Source organism: Carcharhinus amblyrhynchos, unplaced genomic scaffold (genome assembly GCF_965287045.1).
Source record: "Carcharhinus amblyrhynchos unplaced genomic scaffold, sCarAmb.v2.hapA scaffold_436, whole genome shotgun sequence".
In the NCBI taxonomy this organism is placed as follows: Eukaryota; Metazoa; Chordata; class Chondrichthyes; order Carcharhiniformes; family Carcharhinidae; genus Carcharhinus; species Carcharhinus amblyrhynchos.
The window spans coordinates 42,045-52,500 of NW_027650176.1; the positions used below are offsets into that span (position 1 = coordinate 42,045).

Genomic DNA, 10,456 nt, shown 5'->3' on the forward strand with positions numbered 1-10,456 from the left:
GCTGTTGGGGTTGGTTACTCCAGCTGTGGTCTGGGATTACCCCTGACCTTATAGCACCCTGACCTCTGACCCCCTGACCTCTCAGTCCTCTCAGCGGCGACAGTAGTCACTCAGAGCACAGCACTCCGACCTCCCGAGCAGCGATTCCAGACTCACTCTCCCACTGAGGGAGTGCAACCCTGTCACCGATATCATCTTCCAATGGGATGTAAAAGTGAAGCCCACCTGCTCTGATACAGGGTAGAGCTCCCTCTACACTGTCCCCCCATTAAACACTCCCAGGACAGGTACAACACAGGGTTAGATACAGAGTAAAGCTCCCTCTACACTGTCCCCCCATTAAACACTCCCAGGACAGGTACAGCATGGGGTTAGATACAGAGTAAAGCTCCCTCTACACTGTCCCCATCAAACACTCCCAGGACAGGTACAACACAGGGTTAGATACAGAGTAAAGCTCCCTCTACACTGTCCCCCATCAAACACTCCCAGGACAGGTACAACACAGGGTTAGATACAGAGTAAAGCTCCCTCTACACTGTCCCAGTGTCAAACATTGATTCCTCGGGGGTTGGTTCAATGTGACAACTATACAGTTGAATGATGAGCAGTTTGATGATGTGGGGACGTTCTGTCTGGAGCGGGAGGGAGGGGCGGAGATGTTTCCTGTCATTCACTGGCCTGGTTCTCGAGGTGAAGTATCTGAGTGATCGAATATTGATGTAACTGTCCAGTTTCCCATGAGAGCTACCTGTTGGGTTTGTATTGGACACTCTGATGAATGTGGATTGTGTTTGTGTACAGAGCAATAAGCCTGAGAAGGAATGGCCTGTGAAGAATTTGAAGGTCTATCTCGGGGTGAAGAAGAAATTTAAACCACCCACGTGGTGAGTACATTCTGGTTTTTCCCCATCACTGGGATTGGGATTGTTTGGACGTGGCTCTGGTCTCAGGTCTCCGACTGTCACAGAATTATCGGAAATTATTCATAGAAACAGGCCATTCGGCCCAATCACTCCAGGCTGGTGTTCGTGCTCCACATGAGCCGGTTCCTCATTTTCAATCCATCTCACCCCATCCTCCGACTCCCCTCTCCATTCTGCAATTATCCACCTTCCACCTTCAATCATTCTGTATTATTCACCTCAACCACTCCCCGTGGGAGCGAGTCCCACATTCTCCCCACTCCCCGTGGGAGCGAGTCCCACATTCTCCCCACTCCCCATGGGAGCGAGTCCCACATTCTCCCCCACTCCCCGTGGGAGCGAGTCCCACATTCTCCCCCACTCCCCGTGGGAGCGAGTCCCACATTCTCCCCACTCCCCGTGGGAGCGAGTCCCACATTCTCCCCACTCCCCATGGGAGCGAGTCCCACATTCTCCCCCACTCCCCGTGGGAGCGAGTCCCACATTCTCCCCACTCCCCATGGGAGCGAGTCCCACATTCTCCCCCACTCCCCGTGGGAGCGAGTCCCACATTCTCCCCACTCCCCGTGGGAGCGAGTCCCACATTCTCCCCACTCCCCATGGGAGCGAGTCCCACATTCTCCCCCACTCCCCGTGGGAGCGAGTCCCACATTCTCCCCACTCCCCCTGGGAGCGAGTCCCAATTTCCCCCAATCTCTGGATGAAGAGGTTTCTCCTACATTTTTAATTGGGCTGATGAGTGACTGCCTCATGTTGATGGCCCCTGGCTCTGGTCTCCCCCAGAAATAGAAACAGCTTCTCTATGTCGACTCTATCGTAGAATTCTAGAATCCCTCCAGAGCAGAAGGAGGCCATTTGCCCCATCAAGTCTGCCCCTGCTCTCCAACGGAGCATTTTACCCAGGTTCTGTCCCCGTATCCCCACATATTTGCCATTCTAATTCCCCTAACCCACACATCTTTGGACTGTGGGTGGAAATTGGAGCACCTGGAGGAAACCCATGCAGACACGTGGAGAAGGTGCAAGTTCCATGTGTGTCAATCCCTTTAGGTATTATTAATGGTTATGTTAATTAGATAATGATGTTAATGATGATGACATCAGGGTCATGTGACGAAGATGGTGCAATGGGAGTGAGACAGCAAATTGCCTGTGTCCAGGAAACAGTGTACTTCATGTATGGTCTTAGATGTTGTGACTTGATTTGATTTATTATTGTCACATGTATTGGGATACAGTATATTCCAGTGTCCCAGTATATTGCTTCTTGTGTGCTATACAGTTAAAGCATACCATTCATAGAATATACAGGGGAGAAGGAGAGGAGAGGGTGCAGAATGTGGTGTTACAGTCATAGCTAGGGTGTAGAGAAAGATCAACTTAATGCAAGGTAGGTCCATTCAATAGTCTGACAGCAGCAGGGAAGAAGCTGTTCTTGAGTCGGTTGGTACCTGACCTCAGACTTTTGTATTGTTTTCCCGAAGGAAGAAGTTGGAAGAGAGAATGTCCGGGATGCATGGGGTCCTTAATTATGCTGGCTGCTTTTCCGAGGCAGCGGGAAGTGTAGAGAGAGTCAGTGGATGGGAGGCTGGTTTGTGTGATGGATTGGGCTACATTCACAACCTTTTGTAGTTCCTTGCGGTCTTGGGCAGAGCAGGAGCCCATACCAAGCTGTGATACAACCAGAAAGAATGCTTTCTATGGTGCATCTGTGAAAAGATGTACAGAGTAATGGGCTTCACGAAGAGGTGAATACTGACTGTCTCGCAGTCACTGCGGTGTAACCAGGAAACCAAACAAGGGCCTGAATCTCGACACCCCTCCATCAGGTCACCCCCTCACCTCCTTCGTAGAGCGAGGAGCCCCAAGCTACCCAACCTTTCCTGATGGGTATAATCTGCTCGTTACAGTAAATCTTCTACCTTATCCAGTAGATCCTTTTTGTAACAGGGACACCAGAAATGTTCACAGTGTCTCCGAGTACAGTCTAGCCAAGGTTCAATACAATTTTAATGGAACACTCCTGATTTTGAGTACTGCCCCTCTGGATATGGGTCCCTGAATCTTGACTTATCTCTCCTGCTACATTGAAAGTTCAGGTTATTTGTTTGGAGGGCTTGAAAATGAATTGATGGACGAGGTCGATGTTCTATTGGCTCAGGACAGGGGAGGGTAAATCAGAGACTATCCAGTCTGGTGATAAGTTTGGAGACAGCAGCTCAGTTCATCAGCTTTAAACCTGAAATTAACACAGAAACTGGGGCGGCACGGTGGCACAGTGGGTTAGCACCGCTGCTTCACAGCTCCAGGGACCTGGGTTCGATTCCCGGCTCGGGTCACTGTCTGTGTGGAGTTTGCACATTCTCCTCGTGCCTGCGTGGGTTTCCTCCGGGTGCTCTGGTGTGCTCTGGTTCCCTCCCACAGTCCAAAGATGTTGGGTTAGGTTGATTGGCCATGCTAAAATTGCCCCTTAGTGTCCTGAGATTCACAGGTTAGAAGGGTTGGTGGGTAAATATGTAGGGATATGGGGGGTAGGGCGTGAGTGGGATTGTGGTTGGTGCAGACTCGATGGGCTGAATGGCCTCTTTCTGTACTGTAGGACTTCTATTCTATTCTATTCTTCTAAACTAGAAGCAGGAAGAGGCCATTCGGCCCTCCGAGCCTGTTCCGCCATTCATTATGATTGATCCCTTTAGCCCCAGAGCGATATCTAATTTCTTCTTGAAATCAGACAATGTTTTGGCCTCAACTACTTTCTCTGGTACTGAATTCCACACAATCCCCACCCTCTGGGTGAAGAAATTTCTCCTCACCTCAGTTCTAAAAGATTTACCCCCTTATCCTCACACTCTGACCCCCCTAGTTCTGGACTTCCCCACCATCGGGAACATTCTTCTGAAACCTACCCTGTCTAACCCAGTCTGAAAGGTGTACTGGTTAGGGTGCATTGACCCAAACAGGCTCCAGAGTGTGGCAACTAGGGGATTTTCACAGTAACTTCATTGCAGTGTTAATGTAAGCATACTTCTGACTAATAAAACATTTTAAAACTTTAAACTTTAAGAATTTTATAAGTTTCTATGAGATCCTCTCTCACTCTTCTAAACTCCAGTGAATATAATCCTAACTGATTTAGTCTCCCCTCATATGACTAACCTGCCATCCCAGGAATCAGCCTGGTAAACTCTCTCTATAGCAAGGACATCCTTCCTCAGATTTATAGATTATTTTTTGTGGACAAGTTACAAAAAAGTTGTGGAGTCAAGGCAGGTGAATGGGGTCAGGATCAGCGAGGCAGAACAGCTATGAGGGGCTGAATGGCCTCCCCTTGTTCCGAACTCTGGATAATGAATTGGCAAAATTTGTCTTCCCAATTGTGTCCAGGAAAGTGTATCACCCTTTATCTTTCTTTCTCTCTTTCTCAGCTCAGGTTATGTTGTCCTTCCCTGTTACTGGGAATTTCACAGTAACTTCATTGCATTGTTAATGTGAGCCTTACTTGTGACTAATAAATGAACTTTACTTTAATTTACTTTGTATAGCTGTCTGCCTTCATTACTCCCCTCTCCTCTCTATTTCCCTCCCCTCTCCTCTCTCTCTTTCCCTCCCCTCTCCTCTCTCCCCCTCTGTCCCACCCCTCCTCCTTTCGCCCTCCCCTCTCTCGTTCCTTTCCATTTCCATTCATTGTTCTGTCTGTAGCTTGCACAGTTTCTCTCTGACTGACTGGGCGGCACAGTAGCACAGTGGGTTAGCACTGCTGCTTCACAGCTCCAGGGTCCTGGGTTCGATTCCCGGCTCGGGTTACTGTCTGTGTGGAGTTTGCACATTCTCCTCGTGTCTGCATGGGCTTCCTCCGGGTGCTCCGGTTCCCTCCCACAGTCCAAAGATGTGCGGGTTAGGTTGATTGGCTGTGCTAAAAAATTGCCCCTTAGTGTCCAGGGATGTGTAGATTAGAGGGTAAATGTGTAGGGATAAGGGGGTAGGGCCTGGGTGGGATTGTGTTCGGTGCAGACTCGATGGGCCGAAGGGCCTCTTTCTGCACTGTAGGGTTCTATGGTTCTGTTCTATGACTCCTGTTCTATCACAGGGGATCAGGATTTTTTAGCGTTGTGAAGAACAGAAGTTGGAAAGATCGACTATCAGATCTATTAAAGGAAGGAGGTTGTATTTCTGTGGCGCCATTTATATCCTCACACTGCCGCAAAGCACTTTATAGCCACTCGGGGGCAGTAGTTGTTGCAAAGCAGGTACATAGCAAGATCCCACAGGCAGCAATGTGATAGCGGCAGGGTTAACCTTCTTTGTAGAGTTGATTGAAGGATAAGTATACAGCAGAGAGATACTCCTTACCGCACAGCAGACTCAACTTAATACCTGAGCTAATCGCCCCTTGAGAAGGTGGCGGTGAGCTGCCTCCTTGAGCTGCTGCAGTCCACGTGGTGTAGGTACACCCACCGTGCTGTTAGGGAGGGAGTTCCAGCATTTTGTCCCGGCGACAGTGAAGGAACGGAGATATATTTCCAATCAGGATGGTGAGTGGGGGGAACGGGGAGTATTTATCAACAGGGCAATGATTTAACTATCTTTACCGTAAGAGGCTGCACTGATTGATGGGTCAGTGTTAGGCAGCTGTTGCCGGGCCGACTCGATTTGGCAATGACGTTGTGTCCTTGTCCTTTCCAGCTGGGGATTCACCTTTCTCTATGAAAATAAAGAGAAGCACGAAAAGCAACAATGGTGAGTGACGGACAACATCTGGAGAGCAGCGAAATCCCCCGGGGACCTGTCACTCTGTAAATAAACCCCTGGATTAGATCCCAGTCTGTAACTCACTCCCGGGTATCTGTTATTTTATATATAAACCACCCCGAACTCTGCGATTAGATCCCAGTCTGTAACTCACTCCCGGGTATCTGTTATTTTATATATAAACCACCCCGAACCCTGCGATTAGATCCCAGTCTGTAACTCACTCCCGGGTATCTGTTATTTTATATATAAACCACCCCGAACTCTGCGATTAGATCCCAGTCTGTAACTCACTCCCGGGTATCTGTTATTCTATATATAAACCACCCTGAACCCTGCGATTAGAATCCAGTGTGTAACTCACTCCCGGGTATCTGTTATTTTATATATAAACCACCTCGAACCCCTCGATTAGATTCCAGTGTGTAACTCACTCCCGGGTATCTGTTATTCTATATATAAACCACCCCGAACCCTGCGATTAGAATCCAGTCTGTAACTCACTCCCGGGTATCTGTTATTTTATATATAAACCACCCCGAACCCTGCGATTAGAATCCAGTGTGTAACTCACTCCCGGGTATCTGTTATTTTATATATAAACCACCTCGAACCCCTCGATTAGATTCCAGTGTGTAACTCACTCCCGGGTATCTGTTATTCTATATATAAACCACCCGAACCCTGCGATTAGAATCCAGTGTGTAACTCACTCCCGGGTATCTGTTATTTTATATATAAACCACCCCGAACCCTGCGATTAGAATCCAGTGTGTAACTCACTCCCGGGTATCTGTTATTTTATATATAAACCACCTCGAACCCCTCGATTAGATTCCAGTGTGTAACTCACTCCCGGGTATCTGTTATTCTATATATAAACCACCCCGAACCCTGCGATTAGATCCCAGTCTGTAACTCACTCCCGGGTATCTGTTATTCTATATATAAACCACCCCGAACCCTGCGATTAGAATCCAGTGTGTAACTCACTCCCGGGTATCTGGTATTCTATATATTCCACCCCAAACCTCACACTTAGATTCCAGTCTGTAACTCCGTGCTGTATCTGTCCTGGAGTGTTTTTTAAATGAATTTCAGGGACATTGGTGCTGCTGGTTGGGCAGCATTTATTGCCTATCCCTCGATGCCTGACAGCAGTTGAGAGTCAACCACATTGCTGTGGCCCTGGAGTCACATGAAGGCCAGACCGGGTAAGGACATGAATGAACAGAGTGTTTGATGGTGGACACGGGGAGCTTTACACTGTATCTAACCCTGTGCTGTACCTGTCCTGGGAGTGTTTGATGGGGGACAGTGTAGAGGGAGCTTTACTCTGTATCTAACCCTATGCTGTACCTGTCCTGGGAGTGTTTGATGGGGACAGTGTAGAGGGAACTTTACTCTGTATCTAACCCCGTGCTGTCCCTGTCCTGGGAGTGTTTGATGGGGGACAGTGCAGAGGGAGCTTTACTCTGTATCTAACCCTGTGCTGTACCTGTCCTGGGAGTGTTTGATGGGGACAGTGTAGAGGGAACTTTACTCTGTATCTAACCCCGTGCTGTACCTGTCCTGGGAGTGTTTGATGGGGGACAGTGTAGAGGGAGCTTTACTCTGTATCTAACCCCGTGCTGTACCTGTCCTGGGAGTGTTTGATGGGGGACGATGTAGAGGGAGCTTTACTCTGTATCTAACCCCGTGCTGTACCTGTTCTGGGAGTGTTTGATGGGGATGATGTAGAGGGAGCTTTACTCTGTATCTAACCCCGTGCTGTCCCTGTCCTGGGAGCGTTTGATGGGGGACGATGTAGAGGGAGCTTTACTCTGTATCTAACCCCGTGCTGTACCTGTCCTGGGAGTGTTTGATGGGGACAGTGTAGAGGGAGCTTTACTTTGTATCTAACCCCGTGCTGTACCTGTCCTGGGAGTGTTTGATGGGGGACAGTGTAGAGGGAGCTTTACTCTGTATCTAACCCCGTGCTGATATGGGGTGTATGAAATGTCTGGTGCTTCTAAACTGTCGACAAATGTTGAATGTTGCGTTGTTCTATTTTCAGGTATGTGTGCTGTGACACTCAGATGGAGCAGCGAGAGTGGTTTGCGACCTTCTTATATGTGCAGGTAAATATTTTTAGACTCTAACTGCTCCACTGTTATACACCATCCCCCCTCTCCCCACATCCACCAATTATCTCATCTTCCACTAACTGCAAGTTAAATCTCAGCATGACTCATTGGAGAATGAGAGAGGATCTTACATAGAACACAGAACACCGCAGCACAAACAGGCCCTTCGGCCCACAAGTTGCGCCGATCATATCCCTACCTACCAGGCCTATCTGTAACCCTCAATCCCAATAAATCCCACGTACTCATCCAGAAGTCTCTTATTGAAACATTGGATTCTGAGGGGCTTCACAGGGTGGATGCTGAGAGGATGTTTCCCCCTCGTGGGGGAATCTAGATCTAACGGGCATGGCTTAAAAATAATTCATCTTCCATTATTTATAACAGGGTGTCCCAGTGGGTTAGCGCTGCTGCCTCACAGCGCCAGCGACCCAGGTTTGAATCCCGGCTTGGGTCACTGTCTGTGTGGAGTCTGCACATTCTCCCCGTGTCTGTGTGGGTTTCTTCCAGGTGCTCTGGTTTCCTCCCACACTCCAAAGATGTGCGGGTTAGGGGAATTAACCGGTAAATATCTGGGGTTATGAGAATGAAGGTCATGTCATATGAGGAACATTGAGGACTCTGGGTCTGTACTTGCTGGAGTTTAGAAGGATGAGGTGGGACCTTATTGAAACTTACAGGATACTGCGAGGCCTGGATAGAGTGGACATAGAGAGGATGTTTCCACTAGTAGGAAAAACTAGAACCAGAGGGACACAACCTCAGATTCGGGCCTTGAGTGACTGTGTGGAGTCTGCACATTCTCCCCATGTCTGCGTGGGTTTCCTTCAGGTGCTCCGGTTGCCTCCCTCTGTCTGAAAGACAGGCTGGTTAGGGTGCATTGGCCGTGCTAAATTCTCCCTCGGTGTACCTGAACAGGCGCCGGAGTGGGGATTTTCACAGTAACTTCACTGCAGTGACACTAATCAATGAACTTAAAAAAAAACTTTAGTTTACGACGGAGATGGGGAGGAATATTTTTTCTCTCTGTGGCTGGTTAGTGTTTGGAAATTTCTCCCCCCAGAGAGCAGTGGGGTCACGGAATATATTCAAAGTCGAGTAAGACAGAGTTTTTAGGGGGGGTTGAGGGTTATGGGGACAAACAGGAAAATGGAGAGAGGCCACAATCAGACCAGCCATGATACTGAATGGCAGACTAGACCTGAGGGGCCGAATGGCCCACCCCTGTTCCCATTTCTTACATGTTTCTGAAATGGAGTGTGGTCTTTGTGGCAATAACAGGATTTACTATCCATTCCCTTTAAGGGTGTTCAAATGGTCAGTGGATAGGCACATGGCTAACATTGGAATAGTTTAGGTTAGAGGATCATTAGATTGGTTCCACTGGTCGGTGCAACATCGAGGCCGAAGGGCCTGTACTGCGCTGTGGTGTTCTATGTTCTATTCCCTACAGCCCTGACGAGGGAGGCTACCTTTATAAAACGTTAAAAATACATTCATCAAACTTGCCAGATCATTTCTGAGGTTAAGAGTCAACCTCGTTGTTGTGGCCCTGGAGTCACATATAGGCCAGACCGGGGTAAGGACGGCAGATTTCCTTCCCTAAAGGACATTAGTGACCCAGATGGGTTTTTCTGACAATCACCTTGAGACTCGCAGATTGGTTTAGAAAGTAGAATTCAAATTTAAATTCTCAAACTGCGCCAGGTTTGTGAGCGGAATCCGTCTCAATGAGGGAGAGGGAGTGCCGCACTGTCAGAGGGTCAGTGCTGAGGGAGTGCCGCACTGTCAGAGGGTCAGTGCTGTGGGAGTGCCGCACTGTCAGAGGGTCAGTGCTGAGGGAGTGCCGCACTGTCAGAGGGTCAGTGCTGAGGGAGTGCCGCACTGTCAGAGGGTCAGTGCTGAGGGAGTGCCGCACTGTCAGAGGGTCAGTGCTGAGGGAATGCCGCACTGTCAGAGGGTCAGTGCTGAGGGAGTGCCGCACTGTCAGAGGGTCAGTGCTGAGGGAGTGCCGCACTGTCAGAGGGTCAGTGCTGAGGGAGCGCCGCACTGTCAGAGGGTCAGTACTGAGGAGTGCCACACTGTCAGAGGGTCAGTGCTGAGGGAGTGCCGCACTGTCAGAGGGTCAGTACTGAGGGAGCGCTGCACTGTCAGAGGGTCAGTGCTGAGGGAGTGCCGCACTGTCAGAGGGTCAGTACTGAGGGAGTGCCGCACTGTCAGAGGGTCAGTGCTGAGGGAGTGCCGCACTGTCAGAGGGTCAGTGCTGAGGGAGTGCCGCACTGTCAGAGGGTCAGTGCTGAGGGAGTGCCCGCACTGTCAGAGGGTCAGTGCTGAGGGAGTGCCGCACTGTCAGAGGGTCAGTGCTGAGGGAGTGCCGCACTGTCAGAGGGTCAGTGCTGAGGGAGTGCCGCACTGTCAGAGGGTCAGTGCTGAGGGAGTGCCGCACTGTCAGAGGGTCAGTGCTGAGGGAGTGCCGCACTGTCAGAGGGTCAGTGCTGAGGGAGTGCCGCACTGTCAGAGGGTCAGTGCTGAGGGAGTGCCGCACTGTCAGAGGGTCAGTGCTGAGGGAGTGCCGCACTGTCAGAGAGTCAGTGCTGAGGGAGTGCCGCACTGTCAGAGGGTCAGTGCTGAGGGAGTGCCGCACTGTCAGAGGGT

General features: G+C 49.7%; 1 protein-coding gene across 1 annotated transcript in view; it reads left to right on the forward strand.

The window, feature by feature from the left end:
• The window catches only part of LOC145339383 (arf-GAP with Rho-GAP domain, ANK repeat and PH domain-containing protein 1-like), a 68,966-nt gene that overhangs the window by 41,574 nt on the left and 16,936 nt on the right, over nt 1–10,456 (forward strand). The window contains exons 20-22 of the mRNA XM_080183828.1: nt 805–887; nt 5,610–5,663; nt 7,732–7,795. Coding sequence (XP_080039954.1) covers nt 805–887; nt 5,610–5,663; nt 7,732–7,795 — 201 coding nt within the window. The remainder of the gene's footprint in view (nt 1–804; nt 888–5,609; nt 5,664–7,731; nt 7,796–10,456) is intronic.